This window comes from Cynocephalus volans, chromosome 6, assembly GCF_027409185.1.
Source record: "Cynocephalus volans isolate mCynVol1 chromosome 6, mCynVol1.pri, whole genome shotgun sequence".
Taxonomy (NCBI): Eukaryota; Metazoa; Chordata; class Mammalia; order Dermoptera; family Cynocephalidae; genus Cynocephalus; species Cynocephalus volans.
In genome coordinates this window covers 150,495,470-150,522,101 of record NC_084465.1, presented here as the reverse complement: position 1 = coordinate 150,522,101, position 26,632 = coordinate 150,495,470, and the positions used below count along the sequence as shown (strand labels likewise).

At 39.3% G+C, this 26,632-nt stretch overlaps 1 protein-coding gene across 4 annotated transcripts in view; it reads left to right on the top strand.

Annotated features, from left to right (window-relative positions):
- The window catches only part of NRP1 (neuropilin 1), a 136,901-nt gene that overhangs the window by 50,231 nt on the left and 60,038 nt on the right, over nucleotides 1-26,632 (top strand). For all 4 annotated transcript variants that reach the window (XM_063098796.1, XM_063098795.1, XM_063098798.1 and 1 more), the window contains exons 3-6: nucleotides 6,406-6,587; nucleotides 12,214-12,441; nucleotides 18,765-18,920; nucleotides 20,768-20,934. In XM_063098796.1, the coding sequence (XP_062954866.1) occupies nucleotides 6,406-6,587; nucleotides 12,214-12,441; nucleotides 18,765-18,920; nucleotides 20,768-20,934 (733 nt within the window). The remainder of the gene's footprint in view (nucleotides 1-6,405; nucleotides 6,588-12,213; nucleotides 12,442-18,764; nucleotides 18,921-20,767; nucleotides 20,935-26,632) is intronic.

Genomic DNA, 26,632 nt, shown 5'->3' with positions numbered 1-26,632 from the left:
ATCTACTTGTAGATGGAAACTGAGTTTAGGTGATAAGATTGGGAAAGGAATTTTATGTTAATGGTAGAGAAATGGAAACAATACTAAAATGATCACTCTCCTACTCAAGTGAATGGGGTAGTTACCCCAAGGGAAAAAATGTGGCCTTATGCTTTGGCGATGTCAACAGCATGTTCCTTGGTGCAAATACACATAAACACATAAATACAGAAGTAGTAATGCTATGGTTTAGAAGTTAGATCAGTGGGGGGTATTGAAAGGACTACCAAAATGGAAGTAAGAAAAACTGAGTTTTAGATAGTATCATAACAAGTAAAAAATGAGTCCTGGATCAAAGACTAATGTCCTATCATCCTGCTTATAATACATACAGTGCACATAGGAAGATAGATACATAGACAGATAAAAGAAATGGGATAAATATATATACAAAAAATAATTGACTTTAAAGAAGAAAAAAATTACTTTATAAACTTAGAAACAAATTTTAAACATGAATATGACGATATAATAAAGCATCATTTTTTCAATAGTATGAAATTGTAAATTTTGTACAGATTTAGAATGGCTTTCACAGAAATTTGGCACTGACCACAGGCTGGGAGCTGGGAAGACAACAGCCAGTTCATGGCCCCGGCCTCTCTGTTTCTCTGGAAAAGGTCTAGGGATTCCCAGCAGTGACCTCAGGCTCAGCCCTCTACCTGCTCCAAATTTGGGGCATTGACACCCAAGCTGGCTTCAGTGCTGGTGGTGGTCGGAGGGGTCCAGGCTCCTGCACAGTCCAGGCTCCAACCTTGCTCTGCCTTTACTGGGGCTGCCTCTCTTGCTGACACTAGAAAGAAAACTACTGTTCAGCACCCTTGCAGCGCCCACCCATGTTTCATCTCTATTGCCCAGGCTCAGTTTGTGTTCCAGTCACGTGGTCCCTGAACATCCATCCTGAGCAGGAAGACCAGGACAGCTCTGGCAGGAAGCCCATTCAATGGCCCCCATCAATTCCACTGAAACTTTCAACTCAGGTGGCTCCCGGAAGGCTAAGAGCTCTCTCTCTCTCTGTCTCTCTCTTCTTCATGTGCACACACACACACACAAATACCTTTGTCCACACCAAGATGTTCACTTACGTAGCTCTAAGAACACAGTTAAGAAAAATCAATGAAGTTTTAGTTGATGCGGCACTTTTCTAGCAATGATAACCAGTTGAAAACATTAATCACAAATTGATAATGACTAATTCTACAATAAAGCCATAGACATCCCCCCTCTCAAAATGTAGGCAAAGGAGTAACAAGAACAGATACTGGCATATTAAGAAGATACAAATCACTTCATTCACGTGTCTCTCACCCAACGCTTCCCCAGCTCTGGGCTCCTTCTGGGACAGTAACACCTGCCAACTGCCTTCCTGGAATCACTGCAAGGACTAAATTAGATAATACATGTGCGAGTACTTTGTAACATGGAAATTACAAAGTAATTTGTAATATGTACAATGTATTTTTGTACATACATACAATTATAATGTCAAATATTATTGCCAGCATTTTAGAAAGTATGAGATCAAATCTGATGCATTTGAACATTCTGGCACTAAAAAAAAATAATAATAATCACATAGAGAGTCTCATTGATACGGAGAGTGAAAAAAAAGGGGGCAGTCTTTGGTTTGCTTCCAAATAAAACATCATGAGGACAGTGTTTTCTGACCAAGAAATATAAAATTATTAACAAGGCAAGCAGGTATTGCTTTGCTACTTTATATGTAGGAAGTTAGTGCTTTTCAAAATAACTTTTATCTAATTATAAAGGGATACTTTTCCATTGTAAAAATTTTGAAAAATACAGAGATGAATAAGGAACATAATCTCACTACCCAGAGCTAACCATTTACTAACAGGTTGGCCTAGTTCCTTCTAGTTCTTTCTCTGCATATGAATAAAAATGGAGAATATACTATATATAGGGGTTTATATTCTGATTTTTCACTTATTACATCATAAGTATTTTTCCCATGTTTTAAAAAAACTTGTCAAACATAGTTTTTAATGCCCCAATAATATTCCACAATATGAATGCACAAATTAATGTTATTCCAGATTATTTCCTTAGAATAGATTTCTAGAAAATTATTTTACTAAATAAGAGGCTAAGACCATTGTATGTAAGGTTTTTCATACATCTTGAGTAGACCATTACAAAGCAAGCCAGCACTGTTAAGGCATGAATCTCATGTAAAATCTCTCAGAAATGCAGACTAATTGGCTCCTCCTAGGTCCATCCTTGTATATTTTTATTTCCAAATCCTCTTTCTAATACTCTGGGAGAAAATCTGTTCTCTTCTGGGGCATATGTAAGGTGATTCTTGGACAGCAGCACAGCAATCGTTTACAGGTCATTCAGTTGGGATAGCTAATAATGCCTTGTGCAAAATAAACCAAAGATCCACAGAAACACATTTTTGCAGGTGAAAATTATGTTAGCCAACATTATTTCTCACTCTGATTTATGATGTAAGGTATCAAATTTCTCCATTATTAATGTACATGTGCCTGTGGGGGTAGATCCTCTTGGAAGGAGATTAAAAAGACACCACCACCTAAAATCCCCCTTCCTAATAATGCAGGAATGTGCAGAAGCCTTGAGGGGGTTGGTACAGTAGCTCACTGTATCAGACAACACCCTGTAGAGGATTAGCTTTCTTTCCATTAACGGGTTCCACTGTAGAGAGTCAGGGGTCATTTGTGCTCGCAAGAGAAAACCCGACGTTAAGTAAAGTATGCTATTTGTCTATTCAGCACTGCATACCTATAAAGCCTCTGAAACCGCTCTGTAGTGACTGAACACATTTCTCATTTTCCCATCGCTGTTCCCCCTACTTGGCCATTTTCCTAAAACCATAATTCAATCTTTCCAAAGGAAAAAATAATCTCTGGGTAATCCTTTCAAAGATTCTTAGAAAGAAATATTTATTCTTTAATCACTCTATGGAAAACCTACTTGTGATTACTACTAGGATTCAAAATGTTTCACCACCCATATGCACTTGGGCAGGGTGAGCATGGGCAGACATGTAAGCAGAAAGGCCTTGAGCTTAGAGAGCTTGGATTCTAAAGCCAGGGAGGCTCATGAAAAGAGCCACTCGGTGTATTACACCCTAGAACCGACACTGTGGGAAAGTACTTTTTGATTGCGAAAGGGTTAGGTGGAGATCTCTGCATTACTTTCAGTAAATGTCCACCTGTTTTACCATTTGTACAGAATGGGAAAGCTTTAAGGTAGAGGATTTAAGAAAAGAAATGGGAGGATGCCTATAGGAGGGGTAAGTTGTCTTCTGAGTATTACAAAAATCTACATTACGCTTACATGGTAAGTGGGGAGGGTGAGTTCTGGGGACATGCTCCATAGCCATACTGTGAGCAGAGAGAGAAAGAGGCCCAGCTTCTGGACCCCTGCATAGAAGGGTGGTGCCCTTTGGACCCAGACACAGCCTCCTTGTCATCTGGAGCATGCTTTTTCCAGAGCAGGGACCCAAACGGATGGAGAAGTCAACTGTCTGACCCCTCCTCTCGCATTCATGAATGAGATTCCTGGGCACAATTCCCAGTTTTCTTCCAGAAGCTGGAGCAAGACAGTCCCGAATGAGAGTCGAACAGTGGCCTAACCGTCACCTTTGCAGGGCTCCACCGTCGTGACAGGAGATCTTGACATTCCAAGCAATGCAGTGTTTGCCACACTGGCAGCAGTAACAGAGCAATGTGCAGCCGGCAGGGGGATCGAAATTTGCAAACTCAGTATCCTGGGCCTCGGGCCAATGCAGGCTGGGTGCGTTGCTGTGGTGACACATTTAGTCTCCGGGGAGGGATGCTGGCACACCAGCTGCATTCCTGGAACCACATTTGCCAGTGAGAAACTTTGGAGTGGAACTGGTATCAACTCCAGAGAGAGATGCAAGCTGCTTTTCTAACTTCTTTGGCAACAGTACCCTTTGCAACTTGGGCACAATACACCCTCCTGAATATTTACAAGAACTGCTATTTGTGATACTCTTTGGGGCCCTGTTGGATGGTACTTCGAAGGGAAGTACTAAAATGATAGCAGCTTTCCAGTTTACAAATGAAACTATAGTATCCCTGAATAATTCAATTTCCTAAACTTGGCACCTAACTATGCAATGACTTATCTTTTGTTGGGAAGGGATTCCAAACCCCCCCCCCCCACTGCCCCAACTTTTATAAACAGCTTTTACTGTTGCCAAAAGGAGAGCCTAGTATTTACTATGGGAGGATACATGAATTAAAATACTAGTTTCTTTCCCTGTTGCAATTCACAGGCTCTGTATTAGCTGAGTTCTCTAATACCTGAGAAAGGTGTCCTCACAGAAGCGCCCTTAGTTCCTCAGAGTGCCTGATCCACCTCTCTTGTTTGTGCCTGGAAAGCAACATGCACTAGGATTTGGCCACTTAGTATTCAGACCATGTAAAGTAAAAAGCCTGTATTGCAAAGCTGGACACACAGTCGCCAGGGCAAACATAGTCAATGGTTCAAATCACAGTTAAATTATAAGAAAGCATGGGGTAGAACATGCGGACCTGACTTGTCAATGGAGCAGTAGAGATAAAAGGAATTACTCCATAAATGCCAACTTGTGAGGCTTTAGTGAATGCAGAGACGGTGTTCTTTCTAGCTGCCTCCAGTTGACTGTAAAGGCTAGTTAGGATTTTGAACATAATGCTTTTATCCTCCTTCTCTTCCTCTTCTTCTTCCTTTGTCTTCTTTTAACATGCAAAGCATCTCCCAAGTATTGAAAAATGAACAATTCCTCTGTGTATTTCTATAGTTTTGCAAAGGCACAGCGATGTTAGCAGACCGAGCGATTACTACTGGAAACATCAGATGCAGTGGAGGAAATGCAGTTAATACAATAATTCACATATGTGAATGCTTAGTTCCATCAATGTCAGCTTTATTTTCTTCTTGATATACACAAAGCTGGCACACAATTTTAACTGATGAGGTAATGTCATTTTTAATTTAGAGAGCCTTAAGCTGTCCACTTTAACTAGTGATATCATCTTTGCAGTTGTCCCCTGAGACTTCATGTAAACCTAAGTAATGTGTCTTGGGCAGTTTGAAAAGGGATTGCTAAAGATGACATTGGTCATCACGAAGATTTCCCCAACTTTGATCTCTTTTAAATTGCCAGATACAGTTGATGTGACTGCCATATTTTAGCCGTTCCTGAAGCTAATATATCCCAGGACTTTTGAACCAAGTTAAACACAGAAATAAAATAAAGGTTTGAAATGAACAAACTGTAATGTTTTCATGTCATTTCTAGAAGAGAAATGGAAGACAAATCAGATTCTCTGACTCCTAGTTGATATGGGAAATAAAAAAAGAGAAAAGGCAAAATACTAAGAAACATATAACACCATATAAACAAAAGCCTTCTTATTTTCCTAGGGGACACTAGGGTATTGGTGTTGGTTTTCTACCTTTTAATGATAAATAAGATCCAAACACATCTGTTATCTCAGTGCAATCTTTGGAGTAATATTTTTATCATCACTTCCATTATCATTTGTCTCTTTAGTGTGTCATTATTAAACCTGAATATTTTTTAAATCATATCACTTTGGTGATTGCAATGTGTCATATTTCTTTTTCAAATAACAACATTTCTTTAAAGATTCAAACAATGGTATTCCTTTAAAGATTCAAACTTCTGAGTGTAAATAAACTTACTTCGTATTTTCAAACAAACTTTTTTCTTTGAACAAATTCTGTTCTACGATCCAAGTATAGTTTGGGGGGAGATAATCTGTGTTTTAACCATGGGATGTGGATACTGAGAGAGTTTTTTCTAAGAAGTCTGGAGTTTGGTGGTATTGAGTCAAATAGTAAAGAATCTGTTTATTATTCTGTGGCCCTATGTTTAGAGGGTCATTCACAGAAATCAAAGTATTGTTCATGGACAGCTCCAGCCAAGGAGACATTTTGAATTCATAAAAGAACTTCACAGTTTGAGAAGAATGCATAGCATTATGTATTAACACCCCACCACTATAGAAAAAGGAACACAATTTAATAATAGAGTATTGTGCTCATGAGATTTTTCTTTTTCTTGTTAATTGGTTACTTTAACTGACATTGTCTGCAAGTAAAATGGACACCATTATTCTTAGCAGTCTGTGTTGCCAGCTGATGTATACAGACATGGTGTAGTCCATTTTAATTATTTCATTTTGCTAGATTTTTTTTCCCTTCCCTGTGATGCAGTAGTACATGCAGATGGCACTTTTTATTTCCTGACAGACTGTTGTGGATCATGCTGGTTTCTAAGACACTTCAGATAAAAGGGCATTTCTCACCAACCTAATATTTCCTTCTATGTTTATGTGCTAGATATGACTACGTGGAAGTCATCGACGGAGAAAATGAGAATGGACGTTTATGGGGAAAGTTCTGTGGAAAGATTGCCCCTTCTCCTGTAGTGTCTTCAGGGCCATTTCTTTTCATCAAATTTGTCTCTGACTATGAGACGCATGGTGCAGGATTTTCCATCCGTTATGAAATTTTCAAAAGAGGTGAGTGAGTAGCTTATGGTAGAGCCACTATAACTAAATATTTCTTTAGTATTGTTTCATTTTATGAAAGACAAAGTTAAAAAAAAAAAGACAGGTGTATTGCTTTTCTTCTTTTGTAAAAAAATGACATGTTCCCATTACAAAAATGTTGGAAAATACTTAAGTAAAGGAAAATTACTCAATGTATGGAAGAAATATGTTTGAAATTGAAAAAAAAAATATTTCGGGAATCAAAATTGCATCATCACAATGCACTAACCAGTGTTTATAAGGAATATCTTCCAGAAAACTCTTTTAAGGGCATTTATTCATATCTTTCATCTTTAAAAATAAGTTTGGTCTACTCTTGAAGTTTGATTTCTTTTGCTAAAAATTCTTAGTTCCTCTTGCCTTGAAGCCCTGTAACTCCTGTTCCCTATATTTTATTGTGGAATTCAAAACTGGTAGTTCCCAGGAAAAGCAAAGCGGCCCACCAGCCTTATTGTTTCTGTAGCTATTGTGGGAAGATTAGGCTTTCTAGTAACAGAGGGAAGGCTAGACAGAGAACCTCTTGAAGGAAACAAAACAGCGATGCTTTATATGGCATTCCCTTTCAGAATGAAATATGTTACCCCCTGTAATATAAGGATCTACTAATCTTCTGTTAGAACCATATATATTGGGATGGGACAGAATATAACAATTTATAGGCTCCCAGCCTTGAGGGATTAAATGCATATATCGGTCAATAAATGAACAATGTAATTTTATAGGATATCACTGTTTTTAGCAATAGCCTATAGATCCTTTTATATGTTAAATTCAGCCTTCCTGTTAATTACGTTTTTAAGTTGGCTTTAATGTGTGGGGAACCAGTCCGGGCACAGAGGCTCGAGGCTTGAATGTTTTGTCCTTGAATGAGAAAAAGCTTGTTTTAATAGAGAAAATGTAGCCACACCAATTTCAAAAGCCTAAGGTCTTCTGGGTCAGCAACAACTGGAAATAATGAAAAGGAGAGCCAGGAATTTCTGGGAACATTGGTGGAACTTCTTTAAATTTCAAAGATATTTGGCCCTAAACCCATATAAATATGGATAGATGGAGAGGACTGTGTTCTGAAATTTACCTAAGCACATACTTAGAGCCCTTTAGTATAATTAATGCTATACACATGACATCAGTGTGGACAGATGATTATATATGTACATATTTTCTTGCATTGAAAGCCATTTGGCTAATTGTATAAAGTTATACTGTACACGTACGCGTATGCACACATACATACACGTCTACATTCAATTGCTTTTATTTGCATGTGCCACTATCAAAGACAAAAGGTGTCACAAAAGGTTAAGAACAGCCTTTCGTTTTCAGTGTTTCCCAAAGATCTGAAGGTTGCTGAAAGAGAAAAGAGAGAGATCGGTCACTAAGTCATCGAGAATTCTCTATCTTCTTTCCAAAGGAGCTCATTCCCTACGTTTCTGTTAGTCTCAGATGCACAGAAGTTTCCCTGTCCTGCTGTCCAGCACCGTCCGTGAGATTGAAGTGTCTCTTGTTCTTTCTCCTCTTGACTTCCTACATCCCATAGGGCTTCTAGTTCTTTTTAATTTTCATCCAAAGGTCTCAAAGAGTCACAGCTTCCTTTCCATGTCTGCTGCCATTACCCAAATAAGCCCAGGTTGTAGTTTCCATGTCCCTTTATCCTACACACAGCTTCTCAAACAGGCATCTTAAGGCGCTGTCCTCAAAACTCTGACAAGGGGTGTCCTCAGTCCTTTGATCGAGAGTGAATGTTCTACTCAAGGCTGGGCACCAGCTGCTCCTGCACTTGTCCAGCTCCAGCTCTCACACACCCGCAGCCTGGCGTCCTGCTGTGGGACGGTGCACTGGCTAAAGTCCAGCAGACCCGAATGCAAATTTTAACTCTGCCACTGGCTATGTGTGAATGCTCAGAGCCTCATTTCCTCATTGTGAAAAATGGAGACTAGTACCTATCGCAGCATGTTGTGAAAATCGGTTGAAGTGAAAATATGGAAAACATGGAGCCAGTGCCTGCCGCTTAAGATGTGTTAAAAAAAAAAAAACAACAATAGCTGTGCAATGAATATGGATAATGCTGGTGCCTTCAAAATTCATAGCTCTTGCCCTCTTCCAGTATATACCTAACCTTCGTAGAAACCTGTTCTTCTCAGGAAGCACTTCCTAATTAATCTGCCTTTTCTCCTGTATACATATATCCAGTTGTCCTGTAAGTTACATACACACACACATCCCACTTACCAACAATATGTTTCTCCTTAATATTTTTAAATTTCTTCGTGCGTGCATGTTTCATTTTCTAACTAGATGGGTACAACCTGAAAAATATGGAGAACACATCTTTTTCCCCATTCATTTCACTTACTATACTCCACAGATAATCATTAATATAATACATTTGTGCATATACATACAGGTTATGAATGTGTTTTTCTCAAAAGCCATTTAATGGGATTGTAGAATCCATGAATCTGTTCTTTCAAAAACATAGCACTCTTTTCACAGTGCAGCAATTTCAAGTTGCCTCAAAACACATGAATTATACTAATCATAGTTTAATGCAACTGGGAAATTAGCCTCTCACTTGTTGACCTTGAGGATTTTGGGCAATAGATTACAGTCCTAAGAGGTATTTAGACCATTTCTGAGTCCCTAGGGTTGCATTTTTACAGGACCATCTTTGCCTGACAGTCAACAAGACCCATCCCCTCCGCTTCCCATTCCTCCTGGAACCTTCTCGACCACCCTAATTCTCTCCCCAGGAATCCCACTTTCCCCTCTACATGTCTCTTCCCAGGTGCTGAAACCTTGGGTCACCAACCCTACAATTATTCCCAGTCGCTTAAGGAAATTACTCCAGGAAACCCAAGACTCCTCACCTATCACTCTTCCTCCGTCCTTCTCCGTGGCCTGGGTCATCCGGACCTAGATGCTGGAAGAAGCTAGAGCATCTATGGGTCTCGGTGTGGGGCAGGGGTGCCATTTATTGAGAGCAGGACTGGTCACTTGATATGTTATGTGATTAAGAGTCTGTATATTTAATAATAATTCCAATGAGAGTATCTGAACTGTTATTATTATCCATGCTTATTGTCACTAACGCTGCCTTCTTATGGTTACAAGGGTACTCTCGCTCTTACAAATAATGTCAGCCAGCAGCTCCTTTGCTCCTGGGCACACAGGGCTGCCTGCCCTCCCTGCTGTTTGTCTCTTGTGTACTCACCGCAGAATTCACTAACCCACACCTGCCACTGTCCCTTTGGAGGAACTGCTTGTTCAGCAGTGGCAAATTCATGCAACAATGAGTAAGGAAAATATTGAAACAAACTTTGGTGTATAATGGAGAAGTTAGAAAATTACAGAGTCTTTAAGTTAGGAGAAAATTTTTTTCAAACCTTAAAGTCCAACTCCTATTTGCTATGCACAGAGTATGAGAACAAAAATGGTCTATATTCACCCAAGGCTACACTGCCGGTAGGGTGACAGGACTGGAACTCAGATCTCCTAGTGCTCAATCCGTTCGTCTTCCATTATTCCATAGAATGTCCCCACATTTTGTCAAAATACATTAGAAAATTAGAAATCCTGAGACAGCTTCCAAAGGTATGTGACATGACAAGGATACAATGAAAGCATTGAAATCCATCTGGTTTTGAAAATAAGCCCTTAATTCCTGTTTTGGGGTTTTTTTTTTTTTCCCTCTGTCTCATTAAATCTTCATCTCTCCTGGACAATTTTATCTTTTTGAGAAGGAGAAAACACTAGTGTCTTCATTAAACCTTGCCGTTTGCTTTGCCTTACAAAGACCTAGCCAAAGCATTTTTTCCACAGAGAGGAAGTTAAAGGCAACCAGATTCGTTGTTCCTACATCTTGCAAATAAAATTCTAAAGGGTTCCCAATATTATTTATATTCTTTGTGAATTAAGGACTCAGTTGGCATAGTCACAGTCACCTCAGAAGCCATGAGAGTATCTGAGAAACAGATCATTCACAATACAGCACTTTTCATAATCTCTACCTAGAATTGACCTGGCAAAATGCCGCATGTTAACAACTTTTTAACCGGAATCAGATAGATAAGCATTTGAGGCCATCATGGTGAAGGCTGAGCCACAGCCAAGAGGCTAGGGAGATATTTTAAACAAGCCAGACCTCTGCAGACCAGTGTATTGTGTCCAGCTAACAAGTATTCCTCTTCTGCATCTCCAGTGCTATGGATATCTATTATATGCACAGGGAGAAAACAATTGATTTTTTTTTTCTCAATAAGCTCCTAGATGCACTGAGATGGAGATTCAGCTTACTGACCTGAGCCACTAAAAACAGAGACCTGCTAGTTACTTTTTATCTGTATGAATGCCTAATAAGTTACCTCTAGTTGCTTGGCACTTTGGGAGAATGTTTAGATAAGAACCATCTCCACAAACCACCTCATTCAGGGTTTTATTCTTGCATGCCATGGCAGGGGTCCCTCCCTTCTGGCTGCAAGTCACAGCGAGACAGTCGTGCAGGAAAAGAATTGTTGAACTGAACATCCCCAGATTTGATCCTGAGATTCAAAAGCATTGTTTCATCTCTGATGCACAGAGAGCCTTCGAAGTGAAGCTGTTTGAAAATCCTGGCAGTGGTGTTGGCAGTGAGGGCAGAGTTGATAGGCTCAGGTTGCTGTAGACGGGCAGTCTTTCAATTGTGTAGTGATTACTGCCCTATTCAGTGCTGCGGACCATGAACTGAAATTGTGGTCATTTAGTCAGTCATAAAGTCAATTTGCAATATATGCATGAATGCTCTTGACCAATTTAAATGACAAATCACCATAATTTGTGAAGTCTTGATAACATGGAACAGTTATTGAAATTACACATTATATATATATATATTACACACACACACTTCTATTAACAAGCAACTTTAGACTGGCATATCTGATACTTTGGAAGAAGGTTAAGATGTCAACATTGATATCAGGTGACTTCCGGCATCATGGCTTGTAATCACAGTTTATCATGCCCTCACTAGCAGCCACACGTTACCGGCACACCTGTGTCAACACCACTCAGAATGAGTCACTCACCCTGGGTACATGTACGAATTACCTTTCACGTTTAGTTTGTCAAAGAGGCATAGGTCACATCTGGCAGAGTTACTGAGTCACTGGTGTAGGAATCTGAAACCCAAACTCCCTCCACTGAATTCTCTCCCTCGCCTTTGTAAATGTTCTATTTCACCAATAAAGAGCTGTCAGCCTCAAGATTTAAAGATTTAAGCTTGAAGGGGCTATAATTATTTCTCTAGGGCTCTGTCGAGCTTTCTGCTACTCATTCATTGTTCCCACGTGATTTTATGTTTGTCATTTTTTCCCCCTGCAACAGCAGAAGTCTTTAAATGGCTCCACACAAATGGAAAACTAAGGTGAACACAATAAATCTGAACTTGACTTTCCATACCTATCACTAATGTGAAAAGGCTGAGTAATGCATGGGTTAGATGGTGGTTATAACGGTGGGCTTTTATTAGAAAGACATTCTGTCTTTGCCCAGATTATTTCTTGGTGAAGTTATTTGAGTAGGATTTTCACTTTGCTCCTTTTTTCTCTTTTATTCATAGGTCCCGAATGTTCTCAGAACTACACAACACCTAGTGGAGTGATAAAGTCCCCCGGATTCCCTGAAAAATACCCCAACAGCCTTGAATGCACTTACATTATCTTTGCACCAAAGATGTCAGAGATTATCTTGGAATTTGAAAGCTTTGACCTGGAGCCTGACTCAAATCCTCCAGGGGGGATGTTCTGTCGCTATGACCGGCTAGAAATCTGGGATGGATTCCCCGATGGTAAGAATGGCTGAAAGCATCCCCAAAAGGGAAAGACCCTGGGGGAAGGGCACTGGGATCCTTTTACAAATGTTATAATATACGCATTAAAAAACAAAAATAGTTGAAAAGGACAATGGGAAAACAGAGCAAAATGGCAACTCTCTTTATGCAGAGCAGTGATGATATATTTGAGCTCAAAAAGACCTTAGAAATTATCTAGTCCAATTCCTTTGTTTCATAGATAAGGAACGTGATGCCATGAAAGATTATGCAAGGTCTTATAGCTATTTTTGTGACAGAATTGGGACCAACATACAGTTTTCTTGACTAAAATATTTTGCTCATTTCACTGACCTACGTACTGGCCATTAATTCATAAACTGTCAGAGGATGGGGTCTTAAGAGATCAATTAAATCAAACCACTCATTTCTACAAATGCAAACACTAAGGACTAGATAGGTTAAGTGCCTGATAAGATTTTAAGGATGAGATATGCATCCATTATGCTACCAAAAATATTAGAAATTTAGAAAAAGAATGACAGTGTTTTGGCATTCCTAATTCAAACAGATTCCCTGTCTGCTCTCCAGGGAATTTTTATCTTTGGCAACTTGAATAATTTCAATAAGTCATTTATGTTCATTGTTCCTATCATCTAAATTAATTCATACATTAAAAAATATTTATTGAGTACCTGCAACATGCCAGGCACTGTCCCAGCTACTTGGTAAGCAAAGCAATCAGTGATGCTGTCCTTGTGGAGTTTATATTCTTCACATTACAATAAACAGTGCACATTACAAATAAACGAAATATGTGCATGGAATTTTAGAAGGTGAGAAGTGCTATAAACAAACCAAAGGAAAGAAAAAGAGAGAGAGAGAGAGAGAGAAAAGAAACAAAGAAAGAAAGAAAGAAAGAAAGAAAGAAAGAAAGAAAGAAAGAAAGAAAGAAAGAAAGAAAGAAAGAAAGAAAGAAAGAAAGAAAGAAAGAAAGAAAGAAAGAAAGAGCAGGGTAAAGGGATGAGAAGTTAGGGGAGGGGGAGGTGTGGTTTGATTTCAAATAGGATGGTCATTATTAAGTGACATTTGAGCAACGATTTGCAGGAGGTGGGGGAAGTAGCCATGTGGACATCCCTATGGAAGTTTTCCATTCAATCCTTGCAAATTAGAAAGTGAATAGCAAAAATACACACCCAAATTCTGAACAGAGGGAGATAATATCTAATAATGTGTTGCAGCTGCATTGCTTGTCTTGTGTTTAGTCTGGTGTGATATTAAGATTTCTCTAGAGAACACATGCTACATAGATCAGAAAGAGTGGCTTGGAAGTTCTTAGTGGGTATGCATTAGAGATGCATAACCATCTACGAAATAGAAGCAGATATTTTTCTCAAGTTGGAGAAAAGAACATTTAAATGAATTGTAAATGAAGAGCAAGTATAATGTGAAGGAGATTGCCTTAGTCTCTGAAATGACATCAAAATTACTAGCGTAATTCGATTTAGCTGTGTTCCCCAATAGTAAACAGCATTAGAGAAAAAACTGGGTGTACAGAAACCTTATATTGTCATTGCAGTGAATGGGTGAGTTAACATTAGTATCTTCTTTGCTCTTTGACCGTATTAATAGGGTTATGATGATCTTATCAAAAGTCCTTCCTTAAGTAATGAGATTTGCCCAAACAGAGTGCTGATTGATTTTCAAGTATTCACTCTGATAATTAGGAAAACAATATTATAATAACATGGTAACAGTAGTTGGAACATTTAATAATGGGGTTATTATTTATTCACAACCTAAATTTGCAGCTTTCTTTCCTATAACTTTTATTTGAATTGACATCTGAAGAGGAGGTGCAATCAGCCAACTTATTTAGAATACTTTCAGAAAGAGCACATTGTTATTAGTGTCAAGGGTTTTTCAAAATAGTAATTTTCTGGCTCTAGAAAATCACTGAGTTGAAGCGAGGAACAATTAACAATAAGAGTGATCAGCCCCACAGTTCACTCATGTTTTAAACTACGGTGCATTTGACTTATTCCCAGAGAAAATTGGCTCTGGAATATGAAGAATGCATTTATGTATTTGGTTTTTGGTGCGTGCGTATATATAAATATCTCACCATTTTGCATAGCTAACCATAATTTCTTTTTCTTTCTTCTTCTTCTTCTTTTTTTTTTTTTTTTTGGTTTTAGGTATATTTTATTTATTTATTTATTTTATTGAAACATAGTTGCTTATACGTATCTGTGAGGAATAGCGTTGAATATCAATACCTATATGCAATATGTGATGCTCAAATCAGGATAGTTAGTATATTCTTCAACATTATGCAATGTAATCATTTTTCGTGGCCCTTTACCAATGCATTTATTTACGTATTTGTTCACATTTACCTGGCCTCATCCAGCCTATGCCAGTGTAACAGTTCCCACTTTTCCAAGCAAAATGAGAGATTGCATCCTCCTGGGGTTTTTTGGGTTTTTTTTGGTTTTTGTCAGCGGCACTAGAAACACTTTTGTCATAGTAGTTCAACACATACAGTTCCTCTGCCAGCAAAATTGCTTTTAGTCTTTGATATCCTTTCCAAAAACAACAACCAGAAGGCGCTGAAGGCTTTTAACCATCAAGTGATTTTATGTTACATTTTATCATAAACATTGAATTAAATGACTAAGTAATTGAAAGCTACTCATTGATTCAAATTGACTTTGAAGAAAAGCAGTTTACCCCAAAACTCAGAATTCAAGGCACGCACATTTGAATCACACATCTCCATCTATCACTCTCTTTGAAGCTCTGTGGATTCGTGAGTAGCAACTCTGAAGGAATTTGTGGAGGTTTACATATGGTTTGAGACAGAGAGCCAGGCACTGCTGCCCTGGTCGATATTGCAAGTGCTTGTGCTGAATAACGGAGACACATGTGGAAGACTCGGCTCCCACCACCTCTGTGTGAATGGAGCCAGTCCTCTGCCTCAGCTGACGGAAAGGGCTGGAGCTGCGGTTGTTAACTACACTCCAAAAATGATAGACGATTTCAGCAATAAGTTTGATAAAAGCTAGATTGAGTTCTGTTGGTTTTTTATTTACTTTTACATTTAAATTAACCTCCTAAAACAAAAGGGATAGATGTAAATGTGCCGATTTGTTTTGGGGGGAAAAGGTGTAAAGTTTATTTTTGGTACTTCAGATAGTCTCTACCAAAAGATTTGTCAATTTCAAAAAAAAAAGTATAGATGGTCAATCTTGAACCTTTGAAACGATCCCATTTTGTTTATTATTCAAAATACCTCATTTAAAAAATACCTCTTTATAGTAGATTATAGCCTTTTTTTTTCCACATAGAAAGAGAGCAGAAAGACAAATTGTCTGATTATGAGGTGGAATGGTAATTATTGGAAAGATTCATGGGAAAATACAAAGAATGTGGTATCAACATTCCTTGTTGCCAGTATATCTTTTAAACAGCACAAATACTATATTTACCTTCACTCTTGACAAGCTCTAATTGTTACAGTCCTACTTTCCCCTAAGTGGTAGCTTGGCACGTGTTGCTTGCTTAAATTCTTCAATAATTCCATTTTTGAATTATAGTTCTGTTTTTGTGACAGTTTTCATTCATCTCCTTGGCCTTTGGGTTCACAATAACAGAAAAAGGAAATCCAATTGCTGTGTTCATGTAAATACATAAATGAGCACACACAAGAGACAGAGAAGAGTACTTCATCTGCTTTCGCTCGGATCAATATTGCATTAGCTTGCAAGACTAAGGTCTTGCTGTTGTTCAGGAAAATTCAATACTTCTTTGTATTATGGTCGAAAAAGCCTTTCACTCTCCTATCTTGAGGGCTCCTAAAGAGAGTTGCACGCTGCTGTCCGGGGGCAATGTTCTAAAGGACAGAAGGCAGATTTACCCAGCGTGTCTCAAACATTATAAACCAGTGAGTCATGGAGACTCTCTAAATTATGAGTCTGCATTAAACAAGTTCTCTTCTGTTTGCTCTTTCAAAGAGAGTCCCCCTTCCACCCTCCCCAGGAATTGGGTGATAGTGGAGGGGGAGGGTCTATGGCCAGAGCTTCCAGGGGGAGCACAGCTTCCCTCGTATGCTTATGTTCTTGGGAAGGTCAGGAGCTGTGGCGATCAGAGGATGACCCCAAAGCTTAAGATTGTAAAAATTTGCCCAAACACTAAAGAAAAAGATTATGAAACCACACTGATGGAATTTAAATGAGGGGGAAACGTTAGGGAGTATGAATGGACTCTACACCTCCCCTTTAAAATTGCAGACCAGAAATGACATTCTTTTTGAGGAAAGGAAAGACCTGAGTTTCTTGCTCAGCAATGGTATTTTCATGCACATGTGTGGGCAACTTTGAGCTCTACAGAGAAGGAAAAAATGTTGATGGGTGGTAGGGCCACATCCAGAATGAAGAAAATCTGGCAAAGAACCAGCACTTGTAGAAAATAAGCCAGGATTAAAGCTGAAGAGAAACAAAAAACAGGAAGAATTTCATCTCCTGAGATGCTTTCTTCTGCCAACTGAGAAGCCTAGTATAACAAAATTCTCTTCTCATAATGCAAAGGTATTGTCCATGGCAATGTGAGGCCCCATAAATAATCTGTATCAATCCCCCTCACTGGGTTATTCTCCTTGGTTTTTGTTTGTTTGTTTGTTTGTTTGTTTGTTTGTTTGTTTGTTTTTATGATAAACAGTCTTTGCACACAATATGTTTGGTTCTTGGAGAGTGAGGGATTGCAGTAGAGAGAAAATTCTGAATTCAGTCAAATCAATTGCTTTGAACACATCAAGAACTTATCAGGTATTCATAGTAACCCGTTTTGCACTAACTCAAATATGTGAACCACTTTGCTTTAGTGTATGTATTTTTTTGTAAGAAGATTGGAGCTGAAAACCTGTTAGCCAAATGTCTGTCCATGCTAAAAAGCAGGTTGCTCAGATTACCTGCCTACTAGAAACTCAACTGGTACTTGTGGCCCCAGGGAGATCAATTCTTGTGGGTTTTGCTTTAGAAATCACTTGAAGCATCTCCTAGCTCTTAGCCACTGCCTTCTGCGTGCAAGCTGCGCACACAAGTCTGGGACTACCACAGCCCTATGGAAGGCCCGTCCCTCCAGGGAATTGTCCACCTATTGTGCTTCCTTAAACAAAGCAATAATTCTTAGTTGAAATGCACAGAGCCATGGATTTCTTGGAGGCGAAAACAGTCCACACCAGATTGTCCTTCTAAGCCCAAGCCATCTGGCCTGTCTTTACCATATGTGCAATGAAAAAAAGTAAAGAAAAAAGGACTTTTTTTTCATCTTGCTGATGATCTGGACAGGGAAATGGAAGGATTCTCCAAGTCCAGGGGGCTTCTGCACTGTTCATAAAGCAACATACAATCACTCTGATGGCCAAGGTTGTCTACAGTGCTTCAACAAATAGCAATTTGACTTTAACACAAATTAGTCAGTGTTCCCAATCATTTGCTGCCTTGGGTACACTCTTTTCTTGGTATGCACAGTCAAAAGCTGCTTAGGGCCATCTCTTAGCCACTGGACACAGGTGCAGTGTAGCCACCGCTCAGGACTGGGAAAGAAAAAAACTGGGACAGAAGTCAGAAAGATGCATTTCTGTTTCATTTTAATTATAACTTACCATTACATATAAATTAGTGACATCTGTAGTCACTAATTTTTTTAAATTGTTACTATTATTAATTAGTCTTTAGATAAAGCCCTGAGTAGGACATGATCCATTATCCTTTGTCCAAGTCTGCATAGATATTTATCACCATAAGAATCCAGGGCTAAATGATGGAATGAGGAAGGAAGACAGGACTCCCCACTCCTGGATCAGACCCCTGCTACTTCTGTGGCTCCCAAACATCCACCTTCCCCAGGATCTCCTCCTAGGGCAGGAGAAGTGAGGGCAGGCACCTCCAAGAGAACTCGCTGACCACAGTCTCACTGGAGTCTTTTGGCTCTGGGCTGTGTGTGCAGTTTGGTCCCAGTGATGAATGCCAAGGTACCACTTGACAGCCCAAATCTCATTCTTTGCAATTGAAGTAAGCATTTCGATTCTGTTCCTGAAAACAATCCTGCTCATTGGGGAATGTGGTTATGCCTGTTACTGCCCTTCTGAGCATACTTTAAAATCTTCTCCACAAACCCAATCCAACATGTTCACTGCAAACCAATTAACTAGGGAAGATTTGCTTTGGGGTGGAAAATGCTTCTGGGTTCTTCTGGGGCCCATGTCTGTAAATGGTTATTCTTGCATCTACTATAGAGGAAAAGACATTTTGACATTCGGTGTATTTTTCTCTTTCCAGTTGGCCCTCACATTGGGCGTTACTGTGGACAGAAAACACCAGGTCGAATCCGTTCCTCATCGGGCATTCTGTCCATGGTTTTTTATACTGACAGTGCAATAGCAAAAGAAGGCTTCTCAGCAAACTACAGTGTCTTACAGAGCAGCGTCTCAGAAGGTCAGTATTCATCTTGCAAAGCCCGGGGGTAAATACTCGCTGTTATTTCTTCTTACACACCTGCGGCACATGAAACACCAAAGAAATGTTTTCTGAATTAGGGTGTCAATTTGTTTTTCTCTTTTAAATGTTTTTGATGAATACCAGTAGGAAGAACTATTTAGCATGCTTTCTTCATAAAATTGTGGCTGAGAGGCCTGCTGTGAGCCTCCAAAATTATGGGAGGAAGTGAGAAATGGCAAAACACTGCCTTGGAACAGTGAAATATGACCAGACACTTACCTGGAACCCTCAAATGTGTAATAGGCTGAGAATCGTAAAAGGATGGGCAGTAATGCCAGGTGATAAGAACAAATCTGCAGTAGTTCATTGACAGAGGTGTGACACAGAACGGATGGCGAGGGGTGGTTCGGTTGTGGAAGACCCTGGGGTCTTCCATCTTCCATTATGTTTTTCTTTCTTACCTGAATGAAAGCAGGTGTTTATGTAAAAGAAGCACATTTTAATTTCTATTCTACTTTTCCATCAAAGAAAAAAAGTAAAATTATTTGTATATTACAAAAATTCTAAACTAACTCAACCTTTTCTTAAAGTTTATGTGGTCTCCAACTCTTTTAATGGCTGGAGAAAAAACTGAAAGAACAAGAATAAATTGTTTGTGTGTTTCATCGTTCTGGCTGTCAGATTGTAAAGCATCAGAGAGAGGACGAGGGGTGTTTGGAGACCCATCCTACAGATAGGCTAGTATCTTCTCCACCAGATGCCCCATGAAAATGAAAAGGCCAATGAAATTTCAAAATTGTATTTGTGCTTCATTTATTTGATTAATTTATTTATGTATTTCTGTGCCTGTAAATATTTTTTATGTTATAAATAACAAACCTAAGCTTAAAAGTGTGAAACCAGTGAAAGAAAACTTTTTATGCCATAAAATCTTATCTGTTATGATAGAAAAGTCAGAAAACGTAAAATTTTGGTTAGTAGAGATTTTCTGGATGGTTGAGAATCTTCCATTTAATCTCTAAAGCTTTTTTTCCCTTTTGTATTTTGGATTCACATTTTTCTAAAATGGATTGTTCGTCTTCCAATAGCAAACTGAGTGTGTTAGGCCTAATGGAATACAAGTTTTGTTAATTCGTGGTGATTTTTGTGAGCATTATTATTTTAAGCTGTAAAACTGTGGTACTCTTTAGGGCCATATGATACTGCTGTTTACACCTGATGGATACTTTTGTGTTTTAATAAAGTAAGCTAATTATGTTAATGATCATGAGCAGGCCAGGGGCAGAGGGCTTGAGAACTAAAGGAGACAGGGAGAGTGAGTGGCCTAGGTGCTAACTGCAAGAGATCTGAAAGACAGAGGGTTACTTACAATCTACTGTCCACTGAAAATGAACTGTAAATAAACATAAAGCCATCTTCAGTTTTATTAGATAGAGGAAATAACTCAATACTATAATTTTATTTAAATACAACTTTTGATGTGCACCCATGTGACAGACAGACACACACACACACACACACACACACACACACACAAACTCCAGCACACACATATTCAATTTTGAAAATAAAACAGAATTTTTCATCATTTCCTAATAAATTTCACATAGTATTGTTGTCAACCTAGGTTCACTAGGGAAAATCATTAGTCACTGTGATTATCTTCATAGTCTTAAATTATTGCCATGAAAATGCAAATATCGGTGCTATGTTCCAATAAGTCACTTGCTGCTATTTTTTGTAAGTCTTTGAGCACATGAACTCAGTAGTCTGCCAGATTAAAAATAAAATGCATCTTAGGTCTCTTATATTTTGATGACTTTGGGCCATATGTTTCCCTTCAGATTTCAAATGTATGGAACCTCTGGGCATGGAATCAGGAGAGATTCATTCTGACCAGATCACAGCTTCTTCCCAGTATAGCACCAACTGGTCTGCAGAGCGCTCCCGCCTGAACTACCCTGAGAATGGGTGGACTCCTGGAGAAGATTCCTACAGAGAGTGGATACAGGTACGTGGTGTAAGACCTGGCATATCTAGTGTTAAAGAAGACTTTGGCCATCTAGAAAGGGTGCTGGAAAAAAGCAGTGCCATGACAAATGCCCTCACATGAGAAGAATTACAGACACCAAGTGTGGTCACTGCAGAACGGTCGCACCACTACACAGAGAAGAGCAGGTCTGGCTGATGACAGCCCTGAAAAACCATTTGTCTTCTCGATTCTTATATGAGGGTACTTCAAAAAGTTTGTGGGAAGACAGAAGTAAAAGATAATGCGACCCTTTTCATGAAATTTTTGAAGACCCCTCATGTATTATTCTTCATGGAATTTGTGTACAGGTGTCTCACTTAGATAACAACTGAAAGATCTGGTTTCCCAGCAATGACACATTTTCTATTGGTATGCTTCCTACTTCAACATATTTTGATTTTCTTGATGAAATATATGAATTCTATTTGTAGACATGAATGAAATAATTGTTTCCAAGTATAAGGTTTTCTGTGTGTAGAAGAAGAGATGGGAGGGGTTGGGGTGGATTTGTCCATATAAGTCCATATAACCCACACCCAAGAAGGGGTTTAATTGAGAGTACTGGTCTCTGTTGACTGTGTATTCATGTATATGTATGTATGAGAGGTACATATAGTCATTCCTCGGTATCTGTGGGGGATTAGTTCTAGGACTTCCCGTGGATACCAAAATCTGAGGACACTCATGTCCCTGATATAAAATAGGTAGTATTTGCTTATAACCTATGCGCATCCTCCCGTATACTTTAAATCATCCCTAGATTACTTATAATACCCAACACCGTGTAAATGATATGTGAATAGTTGTTATACTGTATTGTTTAGGGAATAATGACAAGGAAAAAAAGTCTGTACATGTTCGGTACAGGCACAACTTTTTCCAAATATTTCAATCTGCAGGTACAGAAGGCTAACTGTATTTGGGTCCTCATTAGTGACGTTGCTTCTGCTTTCCTCACTTTGCTCTGATCTGCCCATTTCTCATCCCCAGCACCAGCCCCAATGCCTAACCTTGCCCAACCTTGACATCTGGATATTCCCACCCAAAGCCAGATGTTCGTGTTCATGAGTTTTTCACTCACTGTCAAATGAAACATCCATATCTGGGTCTGGGGTTAAACTGTGGGCAAATTATGCAGAAGGTTATTTGCTAAAGGATCCAGGCTTCCTTTTCTGGAGAGTAGGCAGAGCCTGTCTTATATCCATTGCTAGATATATAAAAATGACTAATTCCCAGAGAGAGTTTCTAAGCAAGAAAAAAACCAAGATGATTAATCCTCTACTTTCCACATTTATTGCTGTTTCAGTCTTTTGAGCACAAATACCAGATTTTGTTTTACTTTGGAAAGGTCAATATTAGTTTAACATACACTTAAAGTGAAATGGCCTATTACAGGAGACTGAACTCATGCTAACCTCTAAATGATAACACTGAGAAATGTGTAGAGGGTGAGAAAAGATGAGACTTTTACCTTGGGATTGCTGAATCCAGCTCTAGATTAAGTCAGAAATGAAATGAATTTGCCTGTGTCAAAATAGCTCTTGGTAACTTGTTTTTCCACATCCCCAAACCCACAAGCAGTCAGGATGATTGACAGATGCGCCCCCAGAGGAAAGCTTACATTTTGCAATGCTAAGCATGTTTGCACGATAATGTAGTCCTATTCTCGGTGATGGGGAGAGTGCTCAGTAATGTAGGGACCCGGGTCTTGCAAGAGTCCTGAAATTGCAACCATAGCAATTCTTCTGTGCAAGGCAATTCTATGTCAGTAGAAACATAGAAACTAAATGGGTTCTCACAAAGCATTTGTCAACAGGACAGTGTTGGTATCATTCTTCAGAGTCAGGCACACTTTGAGATTGTCCCAGAAGGAAAAAAAAAAAATCTCAAATTATCCAGTTCTTTCTGTCAATGAGAAAGTATGGTCAGGAGAAGTTGGGTAACCCCAACCCCCAATCAACAAGATTCATTTCTTGCTTATGGTATCCTCCATCACTGGTCCAGTTGCAGGGCCGCTTCACAGGACACAGGACCTGGGTCTCCCACCAGGACCCAGACTAGGGCAGCGGCCAGCCTGTGAAATATTGCCTGTCACCAAGGTAGAGGGCAACAGAGAGCCTGGCACACCATGCTGGCTCTTGAAGTTCCTTGGCAGAGCACTTCCGCCCGCATTCCATTGCCAAAGCACATCACACTGCCACATTTACCTTCCAAGGGGCAGCAGGGAGGTGCAAGTCCACACGTGCTGGAGAGAGAAGAGCTTTCTAGAAATATTTGGTGAACAGCATAAATAACAATTGTGCCGTGCATAGGCTACTTATCATTTACTGAGTGCTTACTGTGTGGCCTGACCTGTGTTAAGTCCTTCACATATTTTTTATTTAATCCTCACTGCCATCCTGGGAAGGAGGTACAATTATCCTCATTTTGAAAATGAGAACACTGAGATTTGGAGAGATTAGTAAATGCTCAAGGTCACAGTTAGTGACTGAGTTTGCAAACAAGGGCTGCTGGACTCCAGCCCCTGCTCTGTGCACTACAGTGTGCAGTATCTTTGTCGTTCATTACCACACACATAAGTTTAAGTACATCTTATGAAACATCGGTCACCTCCCTTCAGACTTTTCCTCATGCTGACAAGGCTCACACTGAGATAAGTTGGGTGCAGGGACCTTGTCCTTGATTCCTCTGAAAGGAAAATGTCACAAATGCTTCAGGTTCACCTTGAAGTAAAATTATCTTTTTTCCCTTCAGAGCTCAGTGGGCTGATTTGCGTGCTCGTGATGTCTGTGCACGTGGTGGGAGCTGTTACCATCCACCGATCACGTAATTATGAATAATTTTATGTGTTTCCAGCTTTTGTGAAACTCCTCGGAAGTGGTTGGCTTGTTGTTTTCATTGGATAGATGTTTTATAAATTAAACAACAAGTACAGCATCATGTAGACAAGGGCAAGAGGCATCTGACGTCCCATCAAAGGAACATTAGCACGCATACATTTTTATTTATACGTACATAAGTATGCAGATGACATTTGTTTTCTTTTTCTGCTTTTTCACATTTTGCATGGAATGTGCCCCCACAAAACAAGTTGCTGTAGCAACAACGAGGACAAATACTTGCATGTGTTAATTTAATAAGGTGATATTAGAAGCCGACTTTCCTTCAAGACAGGAACAGTCTTTTGGTTCCCATTGTTTTCTCTAGGAAATGACTGACTGACATAAAAAAAAAAAAACAATGCATCATTAACCATCCATATGAATGTCCACATTGTTGCTTCCTGTGAGATCTGTTGTCTGCCAGAAAGCTTAAAAACAAGCCAAGGAGCTGTTTGAGAAGTTGTATGAGGGGAAGTCCCACATTGAAGGTCTGCACACGGCCATATCCTGATCAAAAGGCCACTTCATATCCTGCGCCATTAACAACTCTAAATTGTCAATGACAGAGTTAATCACACTGTGAAATTTGCCCATTTTTTTCAGAGTATTCCATTCTGTATTCTGTGTCCTAGAGCTGCCTATCTTATTGTTAATTTAATCTTTCTTCTTCCTTTGTTTCTGGCTAAATAATCAAGGATTCAAAGTAAAGACTCAGTTTATCCATGGTGCAATAAAAATTCTTACTTTTCAAGCACATCATTAGAGCCCAAGCCATTAAGCTCATTGAAACTGAGTTTCTTTTCCTATAAAATAAAGATAATGTAGCCTTCACTCTATTTAAGCTCTAGCAGTCTATGATACTATGAATCTCAGAGAAATGCATTCTCAGTTTTTTTCTTTTCATCTCTCTGAACTAAGTCCACAGCATATTGTGTCTGTTCAGGAGACATGTTCTCATAGATCCTAAATGTAGCCATTCACACACAAAGCAAAATTTAATTCGTTAATTATTTCAGTGTTTTATTAATGATAGTGTTCACCACGCTGTAAACAGATTTATCCTTCCAGCTTTAATTAAAGCTCTTGGGAGTGCTTTTCTCCAAGCAACTGTGACTTTTTCCTGATTAAAATGCCAGGAGACAAAAAAAAAAAAAAAGAGTTATAATGCCTGGGTGGGATATGAACTTTGTTGATCCAAAGAAATAAAAATCGCACCAGGGACTAATCGATTACCACACTGTCCAGTGGCTTTAAAAGTACAATTACTTGACAGACCAGCTCAGACTGCAACCCTATTCTTCTCCAAATTTGGGGGCCCTGTCTTTTGTGGAGAAAAATTTTGATGCTAGATTATTTATGCCTTTACTTATTCCCAAAGAGCAGAAAGCAGTTGGCTTCTAAACCACATCCTGTTTGGTTTGGTAAATCAACCCTATTATGGATTAATCACATGGCAGAAGGAAAGTTCCAGAAAGACCGTCTGTAGCTGTAAGAATACATCAGCAAGCCTCTGAAGCGAAAGTGGCTTCATCTTCTGGTACAGATGTTCATTCTGAAGTGTGAGGACAAGGAAAGCTCCAGAAGAGAGGAGCTAGGACTCACTGTTGGAGGAAGCTTGTTTCCACATTTTCCTTTTGCCTTATATGTATTTCTGGGATAATATTAAAGTCTTCCACATTATCTCCCTGAAGGACTTTGAAAGCAGACACCACTAACAAAAGCCCTTAGTGTGTGCGCTAATGAGATGGGTGAAACTGAATTAAAACACACCCACAACAACACACACACACACACACACACACACACACACACACAATCATGTCCACTCCCCCACGAGGGTAGTGTCAAAAAATAAATAAATAAATAAGGCCTCCTTACAAGTTTAATGTATGAAAATAGTCAAATCCAAGTGGTCTTTAGATGGCTTTATGAATTTTAAAATTAATTGCAAAACGTGTTCTGACCACAAAACCTTATGTTTCTGTAAGTGCCTTTCTTTATAAAGGCACCTTTTCATGCATATCCTATTTTAGACTTAGAAGGTGAGGAAAGTAGAACAGAGATTGCTATCCTCATCTTCACTCAAGTGAGAAACTTGAGTGCCAGAGAGAGGTTAAACGGTTCACTGAAGCTCTGATTTCCGGGAAAGATATAACTTGTGGGAAATCTTGCTCTTACCCAATTGAAGTGGACTTCCTTCCACCGACTTGGGGAGTACTGAAGAAGTAGTCCAGACAGCAGGCAGAGGGTGAATCACTGCTTGTGGTTGGCTCTGACGCAGACCCAGGGTGTAGCTAATGTGTGCATAGCTCTTTGGCCATTCTAGCTGTGACTTCACCTCACACTCTTGGATTTGCGGTACACTGAAGAGATGCTGTCACGCCAACTACTCAGAGAAACATGACAAAGCCTGGCGAGGTCTTAGGTCTCATGGGTCACAGAGAAGACTCGGACCCAAATAGTCAGGTTCTGGACCCTCAGGCCCAAGCGCCTTCCTTCATTCCAGGAGTTCTTCAAGGTTTACTACCCATACAGTCTTCCAACATCCCATCCAGAGCTGTGGGTTTTTTCTATCACCAACTGCCAAAGTGGCTCTGTCGTGATTCAAAACTTCAATTGTCTGTTACAACTTGCAGAGAATGGAGACAAAAGAAAATTGAAAGGCATGGACCTGATTTCAAGAGCTAAGAAGGGGCCAGATGGACTTTCAGTGCCAAATGGAATGAAATAACTCATGAATCCTTGGAAATACTTTCTTTGAAAAATGGTATTATTATACATTTTTAATCAAATTT